At 51.8% G+C, this 23,074-nt stretch overlaps 1 protein-coding gene across 7 annotated transcripts in view; it reads left to right on the forward strand.

Annotated features, from left to right (window-relative positions):
* PCNT (pericentrin) overlaps nt 1-23,074 on the forward strand; it is a 203,298-nt gene that overhangs the window by 52,889 nt on the left and 127,335 nt on the right. For all 7 annotated transcript variants that reach the window (XM_055105153.2, XM_055105160.2, XM_055105158.2 and 4 more), the window contains exons 16-21: nt 9,026-9,172; nt 11,918-12,069; nt 14,827-14,969; nt 15,284-15,516; nt 16,751-16,913; nt 17,245-17,457. In XM_055105153.2, the coding sequence (XP_054961128.2) occupies nt 9,026-9,172; nt 11,918-12,069; nt 14,827-14,969; nt 15,284-15,516; nt 16,751-16,913; nt 17,245-17,457 (1,051 nt within the window). The remainder of the gene's footprint in view (nt 1-9,025; nt 9,173-11,917; nt 12,070-14,826; nt 14,970-15,283; nt 15,517-16,750; nt 16,914-17,244; nt 17,458-23,074) is intronic.

Below are 23,074 nucleotides of genomic sequence, written 5' to 3' on the forward strand. Positions count from 1 at the left end.
TATGTGCAAATTTTAGGTGATTTTGGTACATACGGTTTCAAGGGGGTTTTAAACAAGGACATGCTAAGATCTCATTTCTAGCCATAAAGTAAGGTTTTGAACCTGAAAGGTTTGCTTGGTGAAGAGGGACTGCTCCTGAGAATGGGTGATGCAGCGCCGGATTCTGAGGTTAGAAATGACTTGTTTCTTCACGTGGACAGCTCTGGGTGCTGCCCAGTGTGGACACTGGCCCCTCAGTCCTGAGGCACAGCCCTGAGACCTGCACCCTGCTGGGTATCGTGTGGGTCTGTCTTCTCTGGAAAAGTCAGATTCTGTCTCGCTTTTCCAGGAACTCATGCTAAAGAAATTCTGTCTGTTTTATCTGTGCATAGCACAAGGAGGTGTTCATTTTCTGAAATCGTGTATCACCTGTGTCCTTTAACCTGTACTTTTGTTCTTCTAGGGTGACTGTTGTTGTTGTTGTTTTGGAGGGAGGATCTTGCTCTGTCGCCCAGGCTGAAGGTAGTGATGCAACCACAGCTCACTGCGACCTTGAACGCCTGGCCTCAAGTGGTCCTCCTGCCTCAGCCTCTTGAGTAGCTGGGACTACAGATGTGCACCACCATGCCTGGCTAATTTATTTTTTGTAGAGATGGGGTCTCACTGTGTTGCCCAGGCTGGTCTTAAATTCCTGGCCTCAAGCAATCCTTTTGTCTCAGCCTCCCAAAGTGCTGGGACCATAGGCGTGAGCCGCGCCTGGCCCGGACTATTATCGGAATACTCCTAGAGCGTCTTTGCAGTATTTTTGTAGTTGAGGTACAGGTTTGCGCGAGTAAGTTAGCTTTTTACTTTGCTGCTAGGGATGTGCATGTCAATACTCTTTTTTTTTTTTTTTTTTTTTGAGACAGAGTCTTGCTCTGTCTCCAGGCTGGAGTGCAGTGGCGTGATCTTGGCTCACTGCACCCTCTGCCTCCCTGGTTCAAGGGATTCTCCTGCCTCAGCCTCCCAAGTAGCTGGGACTACAGGCATGCGCCACCATGCCTAATATTTGTATTTTTAGTAGAGATGGGGTTTCACCATGTTGCCCAGGGTGGTCTCGATCTCTTGACCTCGTGATCCGCCCGCCTCACCCTCCCTAAGTGCTGGGATTACAGATGTGAGCCACCGCGCCCAGCCTTAGCTTTTTTTTTTTTTTTTTTTTTTTGGGCGGAGTCTCGCTCTGTCGCCAGGCTGGAGTGCAGTGGCATGATCTTGGCTCACTGCAACCTCCGCCCCCCGGGTTCAAGCGATTTTCCTGCCTCAGCCTCCTGAGTAGCTGGGATTACAGGCACATACCACCACGCCTGGCTAATTTTTATATTTTCAGTAGAAACAGCGTTTCACCATGTTGGCCAGGCTGGTCTCGAACTCCTGACCTTGTGATCTGTCCGTCTTGGCCTCCCAAAGTGCTGGGATTACAGGCGTGAGCCACTGCACCCGGCCGCTCAGATACTCTTTTATGTGATTGTTTTGGTGTAGCTGATTTCACAGAAGAAAACAATTGGGCTGTGGGGAGGTGGGATGTACTCTTTATTTTATATTATGTTTTTTGGGGCAGAGGGCAGCATTTGCAGGAATAGAATAATTCAGCGAGCCCCCGGTCCCGCTGGTTAGTGGGGTGCACATTCAATACATCAGTCCCCCTCTCCTCCTGATTGTTTAGAAGCAAATCCAAGACACCATGTGTCTGCGAGTGAGGTGTTTTCCCCCAATACAGCATAACCATGATCCATTCTCACCTAAAACATCCACAGCGATCCCTGCATTTCATCACAAGCCCAGCCCACGTGCCAGTCTCTTCTGGCTGGCTCACATCAGGATCTATTTGTTCCTGTGATGCTGGTCACTGTTCCCTCGTTCCTGCAAGTGTGTTGGTAGATCCACAGGCCTGTGATTGGTGAGAATGCTTCTTGTATGGTGGCCACTCCTCTCCTGGTCTCCTGGTCTTTCCTCAGGCTTTACACCGTGAAAAGACTTAACACAAGCTGGCTGCAGTGGCTCACGCCTGTAATCCCAGCACTTTGGGAGGCCGAGGCGGGTGCATCACCTGAGGTTGGGAGTTCGAGACCAGCCTGACCAACACAGAGACCCTGTCTTTACTAAAAATACAAAACTAGCCAGCCATGGTGGCACATACCTGTAATCCCAGCTACTCGGGAGGCTGAGGCAAGAGAATCGCTTGAACCCGGGAGGTGGAGGTTGTGGTGAGCCAAGATCGTGCCGTTGCACTCCAGCCTGGGCAACAAGAGCAAAACTTCGTCTCAAAAAAAAAAAAAAAAAAAAAAAAAGTTACACAGAGCCCCGCCAAGCCCTGATGGGAGTGTTTTGGGTCATTGTCCCAGAATAGCTGGGATGTCCTGTTCTTCCCCTGCGGCGATGCTTTGTCTGAGCCTCAAATATCTTTGCACCTGTTGGAACAGTAGTCACTTGTCAGCAGTGTGACTTGACCTACGCTTGTGGGGTGATTGGATTACTTTCTGGGATACCGCCCTTGAGAGTTTGGTTGTGAGGAAAGTCCTCTGAAAACGTAAGCTTGATTTCTTTTTGATAGAAGTATGTATCCCATAAGATTCCCCTGCCCTGCCCTGCCCCGCCTGTGCTGGTAACACGACGCAGAGCTGAGTGCAGAAGTGAATCGCATGCGGCTGGTGTGGGGTGCTCAAGGCGGTGTCATCTTTTCTTGGATTGAAAACCCAAATCTATTCATAGGTTAATTATTTTAATATTAAGATAATATTAATGTTGGTTTAGATAGCATTTGAATGTCCTAAATGCATTCTCAATTGAATGTCTTTGCCTTCTGACATTGGTATTCTCTGTGCATGCCACTTACTTATGATTAAAACATATGTGATATTTTTCTATAATTGTGTGGATTTTAGAAAAACCTGAAAATAACTCTTTTTGAAGCGTCTTTTTTGATACTGACCTCACAGCTTAGAACATGGTCAATTTAAAGAGTTTTATTCTAGGCTAGAGCCTCTGCCAGGGGGTTGCAGGAAGAAAATCTCCTTTGAGCCGGCCCGGTCAGATTGAGGGGGTGGCTGAGGACACACGCTTCTGCTCGACATTGTGGCCGAGCCGAGGCCCTGGGCCTGAGGGATCACACGTGGGGCACTGGCCGTCTCACTGCTGGGCCTGCATGCCTGTGACCTGCCCAGCCCTGCCCGATGTCTCCTGGGGGCTGTCCCCCTGCGGGGAGCCGCCCCATTTGGCCTCCACCACCTCCTACGTCCTCTGCAGGTCTGCCAAAGGCCTAAGAGTGTGCAGGCAGGACAGGGCCAAGCGTGGACAGTTAGGGTGGCTCCCCTGGGTGCGAGGCGGTACCTGTGGGTGGTGCTGTGCCTTGAAACAAAGCGAAGGTCAAGACTGCACACATGGAGCTTCCAGCTGCCAGTGGGTGGAGGGAGCGCCGCCTCTGTCTGCCATGCCCGGGCTTCCTGGTGGGCTGCGTGCAGTGTTGGCACTCCCTGGCTGGGGTTCTCTGTGGAGCCTGCCCTCTACCCTCTCCGTCTGCAGTGTGTGACTCTGGGATCCAGGAGGCCGCGGGGCTAGAGCGTGGCACCAGCTGTGCTCCTGAGTGGGGCGTAGTTTGGGACGCCTGGAGCTTAGGCCAGGCTCCGCAGGCTCTGGGGGTGTCCAATGTTCTTGGGCTCCCGTGTTGGCCTCAAACAGAAGTTTGATTTTCTCATTGTTACACGGTAGGCCTCTATGAGAGATTTTTGTCCAAAGAGAGTAAGTAGTCTGTGGCTCAGAAAGATGTTCAAAGGACCACTGATTTCAGCCTTGGACTCTTGCCACATCCTTTGCTGGGCATGGGGAGCACAGAGGTTTGCCCTCGGGCCCCACAGGCTGACGCTGTGGGTGCCAGGAGGGAAGCGCCTGATCTGTGCCTGGCTGGGCCTGAGGAGCCCGTCCACTGTGTCTGAGCATGAGCTGTTGTGGGCACCATGGTGGCGCCTGGTCTTGAGGATTAATTTTCCTGTTTTCCCAGTCCCTTGGCCTCTGTCCTGCCGGGTGCATTGGCATTTGGGGTTTTGTTCTTGAATTCACCAGCGTTTTGTGGTTGGTGTACACTGAACCAGCATCCCTGTTTGGACCTCTTACTCCTGGCCCGCTGCCCCCTCCCTGGCTGTTGGTCCGGATCAATGCGTCTGTCCCCCAGGAGACGCACTGCTGATGGTTGGGGTATCAGCAAGGTAATTAAAGTTCTTTGGAAACTTTGTAGTGTGCACAGCTCAGAAGTTAATCTTAAGTCCTTCCTTTCAAACAGATGGAACTATATCAAATCCAGGAGAGAAAGTTGATTACAGTGAACTGTACTCACATTCCAAATGGCCTTGAGACCTTGTGAGTGACTTCAGTGTTGTGCCATGCGAACCCGTTTCTGGTCCCTGTGACTAAGATGCAGATGCACAGCCCACCTGGCACCTCAGCAAGTTCCAGGCCGGCGCGGGGGGCACCCGATCCTTTATCCTTTTGCTCCCCATGGCTTATCACATGAAAAAGGTAGAGAATAAAGGTCATTTCTGGTGTCAGGGCTTCCATGTGTTTATTGAAACTGTTGCCCCAGTTACTTCAGAAAAGGCACTCACTCAGTGTTGGCGTCTTCCTCCTCCTGAAGCTGGTGGAGCCCCAGCCCTCAGCCCTCCTGGCCGTGCTGGGCAGGGAGCGGGAGCCGGCAATCCACCCCAGATGTTCTGGAGCAGCAGGTCCCCCTGCTGAGGACATGGGCTTCGTGCTGTCCTTTCCTGCCTGATAAGTAGATACAAAAAACTTAATCAATTACCTTTTCACATGCCAAGTTAAAACACAAAATAATTTCATTGTCTTAAAACTGAGCTTTTTCTAGGCAACTTTTGTCAGGCCTTTTTGTATTTAAATCTGCTGTGTAACACACCTTTTCTACCAAGAATCTGTCATCACTTATCTTAGAGCTGAGAAAAGTTTATTCTAAAATATTTCATCACCTCAAAAAGAAACCCCCAGTGGCTCGTGCCTATAGTCCCAGCACCTTGGGAGGCTGAGGCAGGAGGATTGCTGGAGCCCAGGAGTTCAAGACCAAAAATAAAAAAATACTAAAAATAAAAAAATTAGCCTGGCATGTTGGCGTGCCCATATAGTTCCAGCTACTCAGAAGGCTGAGGTGGGAGGACCACTGGAGCCCAGAAGGTTGAAGCTGTAGCAAGCTGACATCGCACCACTGCACTCCAGCCTGCATGACAGCAAAATGTTGTCTCAAAAGATAATAAATGAAAATTAAGGAAGAAAACAAGAAACCCTCCACTCGTTAGCATTTACTCCCCATTCTCCCTTCTCCCCCATGCCTGGTGATGTGCCGTCTGCTTGCCGTACCTGTGGGCGTCCTACGTAAATAGACTCAGCGTGTGCCCTTGGTGTCCGCAGCTTTCACTTTGCGTGTTTCCCAGGTTGACGCACGTTGTAGCATGTGTCAGTACTTGCTTGGTATTTGTTTTCTGCATATCTTATGCCCTTTTTGTTCTGTATTCCTCCATTACTGCCTTTTTTCACTTTAATTTCCTTGATGTTTCCTTTACCATACGGTGGTCGCCCCTTACCCACAGGGGACACATTCCAAGACCCCCAGTGGGTGCCTGAAATCGTGAATGGTTCTGAACCCCTTATATGCTGTTTTTGCCTATACATACCTGTCATCAACTTTTACCGTAAAGGAATCACCCTGTGGTGTCTCTGGCATATCTGAATTGCTCCGTCATCAACTTTTAACTGAAAGGCATCACTCTATGGTGTCTCTGGCACGTCTGAATTGCAGCATTGCAATTGAACGGCCTCTCTTGCGCTTTGGGGCCGTTATTAAATGAAGTAAGGGTGACTTGAACACAGGCACTGTGATGCTGTGACAGTTGGTCTGATCACCGAGATGCCTGTGTGTGGGCAGGTAGTTCTTGCCACGTGGATAACGCCGGACAGAAGGATGACCCCCGGCCTGGCCTGCGAGATTTCCTCACACCGTTCAGCTTGGGGGCAGGCAGTTTAACACTCATAAGAGTTGTTTACTTCTGGAATTTTTCATATGATATTTTCAGAATGAGGTTGAACACAGGTAACTGAAACCGCAGACAAAGGGGACTGATATATATTGAGTTATTTTCTTAGCGCTTGCCCTGAGCGTTACAGCAAGCACCTTCTAACAATCTGGTTTGGATTAATACCAACTTAATTTTAAAAGTTTACAAAACCATTTGCTAATGTAGCATCATTCCCTCGTCTGCCCTTTGTGCTCATATTGTCGTACCAACCACATCTTTCTTTTTGTGCTCGTTACTTTATGCACGTGTCTTTTAAACCAGGAGGAAGAAGAATTGTAAACGAAAGCCATGTTGTTTTGTCTCCTGTTTTCTCTGTGTCGTTACCTGCACTACTGCTGCTCGTTTCTTCCTGGGCATTCAAGTCTGGTGCCTTATGTTTCAGCCCGAAGGACTTCCTCTGGGGTTTCTTGAAGGACAGGTCTGCTGGTGATGAATCCTCTCAGCTTTTGTTTTTGTGGGAATGTCTTAATTTCGCCTTCATCCTTGAGAGATCATTTCCTGGATGTGGACTTCAAGATCCACGGGCTTTTCCTTCAGTGCTGCGTGGGCTCTCCGCTGCCTCCCCTGTCATCCTGGGCTGCGTGTCACGAGCCGCGCCCGTCTTCCTGGGGCTACGTGTCTTGAGCCGCACCCATATACCTGCTGCACACTGGCTGGCCTCAAGCTTTGTCCTGAACCCTGCTGAGGTTTGGCTGTGATGGGTGAAGTGTGGGTCTCTGTCAGTTTGTCCTACTTGGAGTTCATTGAGCTTGTATGTGGGGATTATTATTTTTATTATTATTGTTATTTTCACCGAATTTGGGAGGTTTTTGGCCATCGTGTCTTCAAGGGTTCCTCTGCCCTTTTCTCTCCCTCTGTCTGGCTTGAGGGTGCCCCACAGGCCTTGGAGACTGCTGAGTTTTCTTCATGTTTCTTTCTGTTCCCTGACTGGATCGTCTTAATTGACCTATCTTCCAGCGTGTGAATTCTGTCTTCTGCCTGCTCGAGTCTGCTGCCGAACCCCTCTCTAGTGAATTTTTTTTTTCTGTGATTGTATTTTTCAGCTCCAGATGTCAAGGGAGCTCTATTTCAGTCTTTCTCTCTGCTGAGGGCCCTGTGTGCATTGTGCCCTCAGGGCTCTGGCGGGCGGTGGACAGCCTGGCCCTGGCCTTCACCCCTGCTGTGCCAAGCCACACGGTCACTGCAGCCAGCCCAGGGCCTCTTGGGCCTTTCCAGTGTGGGCACAGCCCTGCACGTGTTCACACCTTGTGGAGTCCTAGAAGATGTCACAGCTTTCCAGAGGCCCCTGTGGACATCTCATTCTCAAGTGTTTTCTTTTGTTTTTCTGGCAGTCCCTTATTAGTCCCAACTGGTTTCTCTACTGTGGGCAGTGCGGCTATTAAACACTTGACACTGACTGTTTCCAACCAATGCCCTGGGGTAGATTTTTTTTTTTTTTTTTTTTTTTTTGAGACAGAGTCTCTGTCGCCCAGGCTAGAGTGCAGTGGCGCAATCTAGGCTCACTGCAAGCTCTGCCTCCCAGGTTCACACCATTCTCCTGCCTCAGACTCCCGAGTAGGTGGGACTACAGGTGCCCACCACCACGCCCAGCTAATTTTTGTATTTTTAGTAGAGATGGGGTTTCACCATGTTAGCCAGGATGGTCTCGATCTCCTGACCTTGTGATCTGCCCGCCTTGGCTTCCCAAAGTGCTGGGATTACAGGCGTGAGCCACCGCGCCCGGCCAACCCTGGGTAGAATTTTTGACACCGAGAGCTCTGACCCAGTCACGGCAGCAAGGTGCCCGGCAGGTGGGCTCGGGCAGTTGTGCATGGAAATTTTGGGGTGCTCCAAATCCATTCTGTCCCCCACCCCACCCCAGCAGCTACTGGTTTTCAGGGCTGTTAGATTGGAGAGGAGATATGGAGTCAGGGCAAAGTTAAGCACCTGAAGTTTGTTCTTATGGACACTCAGCCTGTGTTTTCCATAAACACTCTTCGGATGATTGCAAACCTGACGAGATTTCCACAGCTCTGAAAACACTGGTTTTGATGGTTTTTACCACTTTTTCTTTTATAGAGGAACAGATTTTGGAGGTCCTTACTTTGCCATTCTAGAAGTGCTACCTCTGGAAGTTTAAAAAAATAAGCTTATTTCATTAATTTAATTGGCCGGGTGCAGTGGCTCACACCTGTAATCCCAGCACTTTTGGAGGCCAGTGTGGGTGGATCACTTGAGGTCAGGAGTTTGAGACTAGCCTGGCCAACAGGTTTTGGTAGAAACCCTATCTCTACTAAAAGAAAAATTACAAAAATTAGTTGAGTGTGGTGGCAGGCGCCTATAATCCCAGCTACTCGGGAGACTGAGGCAAGAGAGTCCCGTGAACCTGGGAGACAGAGGTTGTAGTGAGCTGAGATCACACCACTGCATTCCAGCCTGGGTGACAGAGAAGAGTCCTTCCAAAAAAAAAAAAAAATCTGTGTGTGTGTGTGTGTGTGTGTGTGTGTGTATAGAATTCATCTATTGAACCTTATTTAAAAGTTTTTGTTATTTAGAAAGAAGGTTTAATCTTTTAAAAGGGAAGGAACCTAGGTTTCCAAATATCTTGGGTTTTCATGGCTGTAATTCCTTGATGGTGAACTTCTTAGTGTGACTCTTAAAGATGTTACAGGAGCCATTTGGGAATGGTAGTGAGCAGTTGCTTATGACATGCAGCTGTCACCAGTGCGAACTTGTGTCTCCTTAAGTGTTTTATCCCCGAAACCAGGACTTTGTGTTCCCAGTGAAGTCCTTGAACCCATGTTTTCTTTGATGGGGGCTGTGGTCTGGCTCATCCCGGCTCTTGGTGCAGAGTGGGGGCTCCGTGCATATCTGCTGAATGTGCTGAATTCCGGCTGACAGCAAAGAAAGTATTTTTCTAGCTTACTGGTATTTTTTATTGTTATTGATGTGTACAGGGTGAATTTGGAAGTGAAAAGAAAACTGCTTTGCATGAAAAAGAGGAGACACTTCGGCTTCAGAGTGCACAGGCACAGCCTTTTCACCAAGAGGAGAAAGAGTCTTTGTCTCTGCAGCTTCAAAAGAAGAATCACCAAGTCCAGCAGGTGTGTGGAATACGCTGTTCCCTTGTGATAAGACGTGTATAGCATAAAAATCATTTTCACTTTATTTCAGTGCACAGTTCAGTGGCAGGAGTGCACTCATGGTGTTGTGCATTTATAGTGTTGTGCATTCAGTGGTGGAAGCGCATTCACAGTGTTGTAGATTCAGTGGTGGAAGCGCATTCATAGTGTTTTGCATTCAGTGGCAGAAGCCCATTCACGGTGTTGTGCATTCAGTGGCGGAAGCGCATTCACGGTGTTGTATATTCAGTGGCGGAAGCGCATTCACAGTGTTGTATATTCAGTGGCGGAAGCGCATTCACGATGTTGTATATTCAGTGGCGGAAGCGCATTCACGGTGTTGTGCATTCAGTGGCGGAAGCGCATTCACGGTTTTGTATATTCAGTGGCGGAAGCGCATTCACGGTGTTGTGCATTCAGTGGCGGAAGTGCATTCATAGTGTTCTGCATTCAGTGACGGAAGAGCATTCACCGTGTTGTGCATTCAGTGGCAGAAGCGCATTCACGGTGTTGTGCATTCAGTGGCGGAAGTGCATTCATAGTGTTCTGCATTCAGTGACAGAAGCGCATTCACCGTGTTGTGCATTCAGTGGTGGAAGCGCATTCACGGTGTTGTGCATTCAGTGGCGGAAGTGCATTCATAGTGTTCTGCATTCAGTGACGGAAGAGCATTCACTGTGTTGTGCATTCAGTGGCGGAAGCGCATTCACGGTGTTGTGCATTCAGTGGCGGAAGTGTATTGATAGTGTTCTGCATTCAGTGGCGGAAGCGCATTCACGGTGTTGTGCATTCAGTGGCGGAAGCCCCTTCACGGTGTTGTGCATTCAGTGGTGGAAGCGCATTCACCATGTTGTATATTCAGTGGCGGAAGCGCATTCAAGGTGTTGTGCATTCAGTGGTGGAAGCGCATTCACCATGTTGTATATTTAGTGGTGGAAGTGCATTCACCATGTTGTATATTCAGTGGTGGAAGCACATTCACAGTGTTGTATATTCAGTGGCGGAAGCGCATTCAAGGTGTTGTGCATTCAGTGGTGGAAGCCCATTCACGGTGTTGTGCATTCAGTGGTGGAAGCGCATTCACCATGTTGTATATTCAGTGGCGGAAGCACATTCATAGTGTTCTGCATTCAGTGGCGGAAGCTCATTCAAGGTGTTGTGCATTCAGTGGTGGAAGCCCATTCACGGTGTTGTATATTCAGTGGCGGAAGCGCATTCACGGTGTTGTGCATTCAGTGGTGGAAGCACATTCATGGTGTTGTATATTCAGTGCTGGAAGCACATTCACAGTGTTGTATATTCAGTGGTGGAAGCACATTCACAGTGTTGTATATTCAGTGCTGGAAGCGCATTCACAGTGTTGTATATTCAGTGGCGGAAGCACATTCACGGTGTTGTGCATTCAGTGGTGGAAGCCCATTCACGGTGTTGTATATTCAGTGGCGGAAGCACATTCATAGTGTTCTGCATTCAGTGGCGGAAGCACATTCACAGTGCTGTGCATTCAGCAGCGGAAGCGCATTCACCATGTTGTATATTCAGTGGCGGAAGTGCATTCACCATGTTGTATATTCAGTGGCGGAAGTGCATTCACCGTGTTGTATATTCAGTGGCAGAAGCCCATTCACAGTGTTGTGCATTGAGTGGCAGAAGAGCATTCACGGTGTTGTGCGTTGAGTGGCGGAAGCACATTCACGGTGTTGTGCGTTGAGCGGCAGAAGCACATTCACGGTGTTGTGCGTTCAGTGGCGGAAGTGCATTCACGGTATTGTGCATAGTTCCGTGGTGCAAGTGCATTCATGGTGTTGTGCGTAGTTCAGTGGTGCAGGCACATTCACGGTGTTGTACATTCGTTGACGGAATCACATTCACAGTATCGTGCAGCCATCACCACCATCCATCTCCAGAAGTCTTCATCTTGCAAAACTGAACTCTGTCCCCATTGGACTCTCACTCCCCATTTGCCCTCCCCCGGCACCATGGCTCACACCTGTAATCCCAGCACTTCGGGAGGCTGAGGCAGGAGGACCACTCCAGCCCAGGAATTCGATACCAGCCTGGGCAACATAGGGAGACCCTGTCTCTATAAAAAATAAAAAAAATTAGCCATGTGTGGTGGCACGCGCCTGTAGTCCCAGCTTCTCAGAAAGCTGAGGTGGGAGGATTGTTTGTGCCCTGGAGTTTGAGGCTACAGTGAGCTGTGATTGTGCCACTGCACTCCAGCCTGGGTAACAGAGTGAGACCCTGTCTCAGAAAGAAAGATCTTTGCCTGCCTGGCAACTGACTTTTGTGAATGACCAGATACAGTGACTTATTTCGAATTGCTGTTTGAGTGGTGGATCTCTGATGAACTGGCCCCTTCCCTCCCCTAGCCTCAGGTTCCACCTGGGGATGTTTGTGTATTCTTTTGTAAATGATGAATAATGGAGGAAAAACCGTATCAATAATTTTCACCTTTAATCAGCACCTCGTTCACCTTTGCTGTATTTTTATTAAATGTGCAGGTGCTCCTCGGCCTTTGCTGAGGCCACGCCTTTGACCACTGTCAGTGGAAGGCGTTGTGAGTCGAGGAACGTGCCGAAGTGCCTGCTGCTTTCGCCCCATCACCAAGCTGAAAAGTCCTAAGTCAGAGACTCTCAAATAGTGAAATTGTGTTGAAAGTCCCTTACAGCCATTTACTTTTAACCAAATTGTTTTAACGAAAGCTTTAACCATTTTTCTCGATAGCTGAAAGACCAGGTTTTATCCTTAAGTCACGAGATACAAGAGTGCCGCTCCGAGTTGGAGGTGCTGCAGCAGAGGCGGGAGCGAGAGAACCGGGAAGGCGCAAACCTCCTCTCCATGCTCAAGGCCGACGTCGACCTGTCCCACAGCGAACGGTCAGTGTGTCCTCGGCACCGAGGCTGCCTTGTGGCCGCCAGCACCCGCTGGGTCATGCAGATGCCATTGGTCCCCACGGCTCCTGGCCCCGTGGCTGGTGCCACCATGCACGCTGGCTCCTGGTGGACGGGGACCCGGCTTCCTTCTTCTCTCAGTTAGAAAGATTGTAAGCACCGGGAAGAAATCGCCTGCTGTGTCTCATCTCCCAGCCCCCGTGCCCTCCTCCCACCCTGCCTGCTGTGTCTCATCTCCCCATCTGGCCAGATTAAAACCAGCCGTTATCTCCCACACAGAGCCCGACCCCTCCCCTTTAGTGTCCGCGTCCCCGCAGCGTGTCCTCGTCCCCAGCATGGGGTGCAGGCCCACGTGTCTCGTGGTTCCTGTGCTTTGGACTGTGTGCAAGTGTCATGCCTCATGCATCTCTCTCTGTGACGTGTGTTTCTGAGACCGGCCCGAGCAGGGGCGGTAGCCCTGTCCGTTCCTTTCTCCGTTGGGAGCCTGTGCCTGGGGAGCTGCAGGCACTGGGCTAAGCGCCCAGCCCTGAGGGCTCTCCCAGGGCGGGGTGTGGGTCTGCTTACCACGGGCTGTGGGGCCGCCTTCCCTGAACGCATGGGTCCAGGCCGCATCCCGCCTTGGTGCCTCCTCACCTGCAGTGATGCTGTCCCGCAGGCTTGTCTGCCCTTTTGTCTCGTGTGGGGTCTTGAGAAACTGTTTGCTCCTCTGACACCATGGAGGTTTTTCCCAGGTCACCTCACAGCGTTTTAAGTTTTGCTTTTGTGTGACTCTGGGGTGAGCCTGCAGAGTTGTTCTTGCTTGCACCTGTCTGGGCAATGGACTCGGCACCGTGTTGCCAAACGCAGCCTCCCCTTGGTGCGCGTCCTCCCTGTCCCCTTGTGTGGGTCTTTGGCTGCTCCCATTGGCGTGTCCCCGCCCGAGGCCTCTGTGTCCTGCTGCTGCTCCCATCTGTGTGTCCCTGCCGAGGCTTCTGGGTCCAGCCACTGCTCCCGTCTGTCTGTCCCCGCCCCAGGCCTCTGAGTCCTGCTGCTGCTCCCGTCTTTGTGTCCCCACTCGAGGCCTCTGGGTTGTGCTGCTGTGTCCTGAAGCTCTGAACTGGTTTGGCTCTGCTCTGGAGACCACCCAGGGTCCGGAGACCAGGTCGGGCTGATGGGACCCTCTGAGCTCACAGCTGTTTCTGGAGCATTGGAGTCTGTCATGCTGAGGGTCCGTCCGTGTGTGGGGGGTGTCTGTGCAGGTCTCTCTTTGTTCTTTTCATCAAGTTTTGTGATTTTTCTGTGAGGACCTTGCCTTCTGTAGCACTTGGCTGTGGGTGTCTCGTAGCTTGGTGCTGACTCTCTCGAGTCACCCAGGTCAGTGGGCGAGCGAGGGCTCTAAACCGAGGGGCACAGCGGCCAGTGGGGCGGTCTGTGCTCTTAACTCGAGGGGTGCAGAGGTGGGTGGTGGGCGGGGTAGTCCCAGGCTCTAAACACAAGGGGTGCAGAGGTGAGCCCACGGTCCCTGGACCCTGGAGAGGCTGCCTGTCTTGAGGTGGGGTGGCTGCAGACGCCCTGATGCCTGCAAGAGTTGGGCATTTTGGGGGGTGGAAGTGTGCTGGGGAGCAGGTGGCATTCTCTCCGTCAAGCCCCTCCTCAGGACTCCCCCTCCCTGTTATTTGCCCGGAATCTTCGGTTTCGCGGGGCCTGCAGGACACTGCCTCCCGTTGTCACCTCACGGTCCCCACGAATGAGTCCTCATCGTCTGCTCCACAGGGTTGGGCTCTCTGGGGACAGAGCTGTGAGCAGAGTAGAGGGAGGGCTGGCTGTGTAGGCACCGGGTCAACGTGCCTGTCCTCAGTGGCGTCACAGCTCCTAAATCATAGTGCAGGGAGCGAGATGTGGAGGGGCCTGTGGCCTCGGGAGCCCCTGTGTGTAAAAACAGAAGCATCCCGGCCGGGCGCAGTGGCTCACGCTTGTAATCCCAGCACTTTGGGAGGCTGAGGTGGTTGGATCATGAGGTCAGGAGATCGAGACCATCCTGGCTAACATGGTGAAACCCCGTCTCTACTAAAAATACAAAAAATTAGCCGGGCGTGGTGACAGGCGCCTGTCGTCCCAGCTACTCGGGAGGCTGAGGCAGGAGAAAGGCGTGAACCCGGGAGGTGGAGCTTGCAGTGAGCTGAGATCGTGCCACTGCACTCCAGCCTGGGCGACAGAGCAAGACTCCATCTCAAAAAAAAAAAAAACAGAAGCATCCCAGACCGCACGTCCACGAGGCCTAGCGAGAGGCTGGGAGACACCATCCTCTTCCTGCCACACAACTCCTGTGAATGTGTGGCTGAGGCATGACTTGGTGTTGGACAGACATCTTGTGAAACGGCTGGCTGGTGCACCCTGTGCTCCAGGGGAGGGGCGGAGCCTGTGTGCTGCTCCTGGGTGATTGACGCTGTGCGGCCACACCGCACACCTGCGGGACGGGTTTGCCATGTTCCTAATATGATGCCTTTTACACATCAGAAATGGCATCAGGAAGACCTCACCTAGGAAAGCCTGTGTCCCTGAGTGGGCTCCATGTGGTTGTCTTGTCTGTGGCCTCAGCTTCCTGTGCTCACATGGGCATGAGGATCATGTCTTCCGGCCCCGTGGGGACAGGCAGCTGTGGGCCGAGGTGTGCAAACTGGTGGGCGGCCCCTCAGCAGCATCCAAGGTGGGGGTTCTTATGCCGTGACCAGCTTGCCTGATGATGGGTGTCTCCTGTCTCAGAGGGGCCCTCCAGGACGCCCTGCGCAGGCTGCTGGGTTTGTTTGGAGAGACGCTGAGGGCAGCCGTCACCCTGAGGAGCCGGATCGGGGAGCGTGTGGGGCTCTGCCTGGATGACGCGGGCGCAGGCCTGGCCCCGTCGGCAGGTGAGTGTGCCGGGACCAGCTGCCCGGCCCTGTGCTTGCAGCCCCTCTGTGGTCCTGGAGCTCTCTGAGAGGAGCCTCCGTATTGGGCGATGCCCTTGGGAGCACTGCCGTCCTGGTTTCCTGCTAGTTTCCGCACTTACAGAAGGCCGAGACCGGGGTTTGGGCTAAATTTGTCAGCTCCCGTGGACGTGGCGCTGTCTCGTCTCGGCTGGGGCGACCTTCTGAGTTCTGTGGCTTCCTTGTCATCTTGGCTGCCGTGGCCGCGGCCGGCTTGCTCGCTGAGCCGCGTGTGCCGGCATCTGCTCATCTTGTAGCTCCGGCGCTGGAGGAGACGTGGTCTGATGTGGCCCTCCTGGAGTTGGACAGAACTTTGTCTGAATGTGCAGAGATGTCTTCCGTGGCTGAAATTAGCAGCCACATGCGTGAAAGCTTTCTCATGAGCCCAGAAAGTGTGCGGGAGTGTGAGCAACCCATCCGGAGGGTCTTCCAGAGCCTCAGCCTGGCCGTGGACGGCCTCATGGAGATGGCCCTGGACTCCAGCAGGCAGGTGAGGCCCAGGCTCCCGGGGTCCTGTGGAGATGTGAACAACTGAGTAGCTGATGATGCCACACGAGTCTGGTGGATGCCGGTGCCAGCCACACTCGCACGGGTTTCTCCCCAAGGAGGAGGCTTTTCTGAACCAGATCTTTGAGGAAGTGGGCTTGCTACGAATGAGAGAATCTGTTTGTTTAATTTGGATAATAAACAGGCCCATTTTCTTTACTTCATGCACTGTTGCAATTCCATGTGGAGTGTTTTCATATTTAGAGATTATCACTAAGAAAGGAAATTTTTTGTAACCGTTTTAGAACATTTTAGACAATTAAAAAAGACATTAAGTAGGAATACGCGGAAAGCAATCAAAGATCTTTTTTTCAGCCAGGCACAGCGGCTCACTCCTGCAGTCCCAGCACTTTGGGAGGCTAAGGTAGGAGGTTCACTTCAGCCCACTTCAGCCCACAAGCTCATCTTGTAGCTCCGGCGCTGGAGGAGACGTGGTCTGATGTGGCCCTCCCGGAGTTGGACAGAACTTTGAATGTGCAGAGATGTCTTCCGTGGCTGAAATTAGCAGCCACATGTGTGAAAGCTTTCTCATGAGCCCAGAAAGTGTGCGGGAGTGTGAGCAACCCATCCGGAGGGTCTTCCAGAGCCTCAGCCTGGCCGTGGACGGCCTCATGGACATGGCCCTGGACTCCAGCAGCCAGCCTGGGCAACATAGCGAGACCCCATTTTAAGTTAGCCAGGCGTGGTGGCATGCGTCTGCGGTCCCAGCTCCTCAGGAGGCTGAGGCAGGAGGATTGCTTGATCCTGGGAGGCTGAGGCTGCCGTGAGTTGTGGTTGCACCACTGCATTCCAGCCTGGGTGCAGAGCAAGACCCTATCTCAAAAATGAAAATAAAAATTCTTTTTTGCTAAGTTTTGAGTTCAGAGGTAACTCTGGGCCTCAGCCTGTAGATGGCCTGGGAGCCCCAGACTGGACACAGTTGCCAGGGGAGTGTCTGGAGGAAGGGAGAGGGGCCCAGGGCTGAACTGGGAGGCTGAGGAGGGGTCCTCATTGGAGACTGTGGCCACAGTGTCTCGGAGGGTGGCCGAGATGCGCTCAGGTCCCGTCACCCTGGCCTGGCCCTGCCTGGGTGGTGACGGCCTGAAGGGTCTGGGGGTAGAAGTGGCGTTCTCTTGGTCTTAATGTAGGCTTCAGTTATTTTTGATCTGGAGTTTTGATTTGCAAATGTGTTTTAACAGCTGGAAGAAGCACGCCAAATTCATTCTCGTTTTGAAAAAGAATTTAGTTTTAAGAATGAGGAGACAGCGCAGGTTGTCAGGAAGCACCAGGAGCTGCTAGAGTGCTTGAAGGAGGAGAGCACAGCCAAGGCAGAGCTGGCGCTGGAGCTGCACAAGACTCAGGGTGAGCAGCAGGAGGCCTCGGGGCACCTGGAGCACAGGCACGGGGAGCAGGCCTGGCCTCACTGAGGGAAGGAAGCCTTCAGAATAGGGTTTTTAAAGTGAAATGTAAAAACAAAGCCAACATGGGAGGCACCCATGGTTTGGGAGGAATGGGGTGGTCGGGAGCTGCTGCGGCCAGCGGGGCTGTTGGAGGCCTACAGCTGGGTCCTGGAAGCTGCTGGCTCTTAGCTCTGCTGCTCTCAGGGGCAGCGGCCCCGTCCCTTCCTCCAAGCAGGCTCTCCTCAGTTACACCCAGGACTGGCTTTGTCAGAGCATCTGTGTCTCCCACAAAGGTACCCTTGAGGGATTCAAGGTGGAGACAGCAGATCTGAAGGAGGCGCTGGCCGGGAAGGAGGATTCCGAGCACCGTCTGGTGCTGGAGCTGGAGAGCCTGAGACGGCAGCTGCAGCAGGCGGCCCAGGAGCAGGCGGCGCTGAGGGAGGAGTGCACCCGTCTGTGGAGCCAGGGGGAGGCCACAGCCACGGACGCCGAGGCCAGAGAAGCTGGTAAGGAGCGCGGGCTGTGGAGGGTGGTGCGAGCTGTGGGGCGCGGATACAGCTGCCACGGTTTCCCCAGCTCCCAGGGACACTCAGTGTCTCTAGAGGGTCAAGTGTAAACCAGCACGCAGCTTCTCCTGGAACACTGGGCATGGGAAGCTTGTGCGGATCAGGTGAGGCATCCACTGGCTTTGCTGCCCTTTCAGAGAAGGCGGGTTGTCTGTCGGTCCTGCTGGTTGGAGGGTCCCCACCTCTGTGAGGTGGAAATAAGAGGGGCTCTGAGTCCAACAGCAGCAGCTGGAGGCAGAGCCGAGTGCGGCAAACAAGAGCTACTTTAAAATTTCATTTAAAATAACCAAGTGCCTGATATTAACCCTCATTAGGAAAACATAGTGTTAACAATGTTAGTTTGTATCTTTTCAGATTTTTAGATATTTTGGTCTCAAAGGTATTTAAAATGAAAACTGTCAAAACATAAGCTTAAAATGTCGAGCCTGCAGGGAACTGCGTCCTCAGTAGCTGGTTCAGCTCGAGCAAAGGCTTTTCACATTGCATTCGTGCATCTCAGGCACGTGGGAGGCAGAGGGGCCTGCGCTTCTCCAAAAGTTCCTTCCAGGATGGCCGTGGCCTCGGGGTCATCCCTTCAGAACACAGATTGGAGTTAGAAGCTTGGGCATCGCAGGCACCACCTCAGCCAATTCAGAAGTCTCATTTATTATTATTATTATTTTTTTACATTTTTCTCTTTAAAAAACAACCAGCTTTTGATATTTGTGGCCATTCTCATTTGCTGTCTTCTGTCTCGCTGATTTTTGCCCTTGTTACTGTGATTCCTTGTTCCTATGGTTTTGTTTTTGTTTTTGTTTTTTTGGAGATGGAGTCTCGCTCTGTCCCCAGGCTGGAGTGTAGTGGCGTGATCTCAGTTCACTGCAACCTCCGCCTCCTGGGTTCAAGTGATTCTCCTGCCTCAGCCTCCCGAGTAGCTGGGATTACAGGTGAGCACCACCACACCTGGCTAATTTTTTATGTTTTTGGTAGAGATGGGGTTTCACCATGTTAGCCAGGCTGGTCTCGAACTCCTGACCTCAAGTGATCTGCCTGCCTCGGCCTCCCATAGTGCTGGGATCGCAGGCGTGAGCCACCATGCCCGGCCAGCTCCTATGGTTTCTCACTGCCTTCGTTGGGTTGGACGCTTTTGGACATGTTTGCTGCCTTTCACAGGATGTGGGGTTCAGGTCGTGCCTCCTCGTGGTGCCCCAGCCTTTTCACCTGTGGTGCTCGTGTTGACATCTGGGTCCCACAAGCTTATAATTCTTTGGCCCAGGGGGCGTTTTCCAGGGTGGAAGACATTGGTCCCACGGGATGTTTTAAACTCTGCCTATGACTGTGCCCACACTTTGTCCTCTCCTTTTCTTGGTTCATTTCTGTCATTCTCGTTTATCCCGTTCTATTTTTTATATAAATTTCTGATGCTGAAGGATTAGCCTGGTGTTTTTCCCCTCGTGTATCTTTTCTTGTCCTTTTATTTTAAGTCTTTTTTAATACTCTGTTTTAGTTGTGCCTTGTATGGATACCATATTCATGACTGTTTTTTAAAAGCCTGTCTGTGAGTATCTTCTTTTGGTCCATTTAGCCAAGTTTTATTTGCCGCACCTCCTGGCGTTGGGCCCTTGCTCTGGGGTGGATTTTCCTTGGCCAGCTGTGAAGTCCTCACTGCGGTGTTGCCTGCTGCCGGGCTCAGGGCAGCGTCATCTCCCCACGGGCCTCTAAGCCCTGTTGCCCCCGCACTCCGTGTGTCCACAGGGGGAGTGCGGGGGAACCTCCAGGGCCAGGAGGGCCTGGAGTCTCTTCAGGTCCCTTCCTCCACCAGTGAAGTGGTGCTGGAGACACGACTCAAGATCCTGTTTCTTTTCCTTTGACGCCCTCGTTTTCCTGTATCTCCTCAGGATTTTTCAGGGTGTTTTCAGGAACGTCTCTGACGTCCTGCATCGCTCTCAGCATCTTTGCCCTGGCGGTGCTGTTGCATCTGGGCGTCCGTTGTCGCTGTTTCTCCGATGCTTTCTCTGCTTGTCCTCTGCTGTCCGGGGGCAGCCTCATGGTCGGGCCCCTCCCTGTAGACTCTGCTGCCCCATTTCCAGTGTCTTCGCGCCCAGCCAGCCGGCGCTGGGCCACACCCCGCCGGGGGAGACCACCTGGTGTTTCATCACCTCGAGCCCTTGGACTTCAGCCAGTCATTTCGTTTGTCAGGCCTCCTGGCAGATAAAGGGGTGTGTGGCCTGCATTCTGTTGAACGGCCCGGTGAGGCCTGGGCCCTGTGGCCAGCGCCCCCGTGTCAGGTGTCTGTGTCGTGCTCTGGGCCTGAGCACGTGGGGCTGAGCACTGCAGGGCTTCTTCCCAAGGCTGTGGTGGCCCCTCTGCTGCCTTGCCTCTGGTTCACCTCCTGCCACAAAGCCTGGCCCACCAGGGAGTGTCGTGACAGGTGGACGTGGGCCCTGGGTGTCCATAGCCTGGCTGGGCTCCCTGCAGGCCCCAGGATTGAAGCTGAGGCTTACCATGGGCCCTGCAGTGGCAGGCGCCTGGCATGCTGGGAGTGGATCTCATGGAGCCCTTTCACAGGCTCGGGCCAACTTTGTCACTGGGAAATTCTCATTGTTTCTCTGGGGTCCTCTTTGTTTGCTTTCATTTCAATGTTGTTAACCCTGCCCTAGTTTCTCACTCTGGTTTATTTTCTTTCCTTTCACCCTGGCTCTGCAGTTGTGTGACTCTGCGCCAGCTACCGGCATACCCACTGCGGCCCTGACCACTCTCCCAGCAGGGCCTAGGCTCTGACAGTGGCGTGAACCTGGCCCTTGTGTGCAGCGGCCCTGCCTCGCCGTGTTGCGTGACGCCCCCTTCGCTGTGTGGTGTTTTGTGGCCCTCTTCAGGTGTTGCCATCTGTCCCTTTTGTTCTCTTTGTCTCCTTGAAAAGTTGATGGGCCTGCAGCCGCACAGGCAGTTGTGGGCATGGTGGGCGCTGAGTCTGGAGGTTGTTCAAGGCCAGCAGCATTGCCCGGGGCCCTGCTGCTGATGCTGCTGTCACTGGTTCTAGCTCTCACATTCTCAGCTGCACGTTTCTGTTTCCACCTCAGTAAATGCAAACTCTTGTTCATAGGCACAGCTGTCACTGCAGCACACAAGGACTCAGGTTTGTAAAGACAAACGAGTGATTTGTGTGTGACCTGCTGTGTGTTTGCACTGGATTTTGCAAATTATTTACTAAAGAAAAGTACTTCAGAACTTTTGTGGCAAACAATAAATACAGCGATACTCTAATCTTCAGTATTCATAAAAATGGGTGGAGTTGTCCCATTTTAACGCCCCAGCAAAACAGGAGCATTTCTCTAACGGTCTTTACTACAGTGCCTAAGCTACAGTTTGTGCTGCTTTTCAGAAACTGATGTCTTGTGATAGTTACAGCTGTTCTTGGGCTGGGTCCCAGCTCTGGTCTCCAGGGAGGGCCTGGGCCCACTGGATCCCCTGTGCCTGCTCAGCGTGGGTGTCACCTGCTTCGCCAGCTGGGATTGCGATCCTCGTGTGCCTCCCTGAGCCTGCGTGCATGTCAGCAGGCACCCTGCCCCAGTGCCTCTGGCCCTGAAGATGGTGATGTTCTGGGCCAAGCACAGCCCAGGTCGTGTCCAGGCCCAGGGAGTGCAGTCGGGGGAGCAGCTGCCCTCGGGTCTCGCTGCACGTCTCAGGTTGTGAATGTTACCGCAGCAGCATGTTTATAGCGGAGTCGCCGTTACTGCTGACAGTGGCATCAACATTTATTGAGAATGTTACTTGCATTGGTCATGATAGTTTGTGATAAAAGACTTAACAGTTTTACAAATCAAAATGATTTTTTGGAAGCTGGTGAAATGTCAGTTAACATGTATGAATTTAATATTTTAGTTTTTGGATGGCTTAAAGACTTCAGGATTCAGACCGGGAGTGGTAGCTCACACCTGTAATCCCAGAACCAGACTCCATCTCAGAAATAATTATAATAAAATAGAGACTTCGGGACGCAGCAGCAGAGACTCCATCTCAGAAATAATAGTAATAAAATAGAGACTTCAGGACTCAGCAGCAGAGACTCCATCTCAGAAATAATAGTAATAAAATAGAGACTTCAGGACTCAGCAGTAGAGACTCCACTCAGAAATAATAGTAATAAAATAGAGACTTCAGGATTCAGCAGCAGAGACTCCATCTCAGAAATAATAGTAATAAAATAGAGACTTCAGGATTCAGCAGCAGAGACTCCATCTCAGAAATAATAGTAATAAAATAGAGACTTCAGGATTCAGCAGCAGAGACTCCATCTCAGAAATAATAGTAATAAAATGGAGACTTCAGGATTCAGCAGCAGAGACTCCATGTCAGAAATAATAATAATAAAATGGAGACTTCAGGACTCAGCAGCAGAGACTCCATCTCAGAAATAATAGTAATAAGATAGAGACTTCAGGATTCAGCAGCAGACACTCCATCTCAGAAATAATAGTAATAAAATAGAGACTTCAGGACTCAGCAGCAGAGACTCCATCTCAGAAATAATAATAATAAAATGGAGGCTTCAGGACTCAGCAGCAGAGAGCCCCTTTTTCCAAGACGCTTTTTCATCTGCAGTTTCCACTTGGGCCGGGGCTTCGCCACCCCAGGTCTCAGGCTGGTTTTGCTGCTGGAAGAGAATTTTTGAGGCTAGGCGATTTATCACAGACACACGTTTGTGACTTACAGTTCTGGAGGCTGGAAAGCCTAAGGTCAAGGTGCCAGCAGGTTTGGTGTCTGGTGAGGTACCCGTCTCTGCTTCTAAGGCAGAGCCTTGCACGCTGCATCCTCCGGAGTGGAGGGCTGGATCCTCCTAGGGCAGAGGCAGAAGGGCCGAGTGGGAGGACCACTCCCAAAGCCGCTTATTGAGGCATTAAAACTGCTGTGAGGATGGAGCCCTTGCGGCCTCGTCACCTTTTCAAGGCCCTTCCAATACCATCACTCTGGCAGTTAAATTTCAACATGAGTTTTGGAGCGGACAGAAAGTTAAACTGTGGTACCCAGTTGATTTTATTTATTTATTTATTTATTTGAAGGAGTCTCACTTTGTCACCCAGGCTGGAGTGCAGCAATGCAATCTCGGCTCACTGCAACCTCCATCTCCCAGATTCAAGTGATTCTCCTGCCTCAGCCTCCCGAGTAGCCGGGATTACAGGCACACGCCACCATGTCCAGCTAATTTTGTATTTTTAGTAGAGACAGGGTTTCACCATGATGGCCAGGCTGGTCTCAAACTCCTGACGTCGAGTGATCCACCCGCCTCGGCCTCCCAAAGTGCTGGGATTACAGGTGTGAACCACCCCACCCGACTTAGATTCGCTTTTGATTTACCGATGGGGCGTTTGCCTTTCCCCTAGACACGTTACAACCCCAGGCTCTCAGTCGTCTGCTGGGACTGGGCTTAGTCGTGTGTTTCTGTCTGGGAGAGTGTAGTGAAGACAGCATTCCTAGAGAATCACTCACATGTCACTCAGAAGTAGTCTTCTCAGGCTTCAGAAATTTGCTTTAGCCAATGTTGTTTTAAAAGATGGGCGTTTTACCCCGAATTCAAGTG

Source organism: Pan paniscus, chromosome 22, assembly GCF_029289425.2.
Source record: "Pan paniscus chromosome 22, NHGRI_mPanPan1-v2.0_pri, whole genome shotgun sequence".
Lineage (NCBI taxonomy): Eukaryota > Metazoa > Chordata > Mammalia > Primates > Hominidae > Pan > Pan paniscus.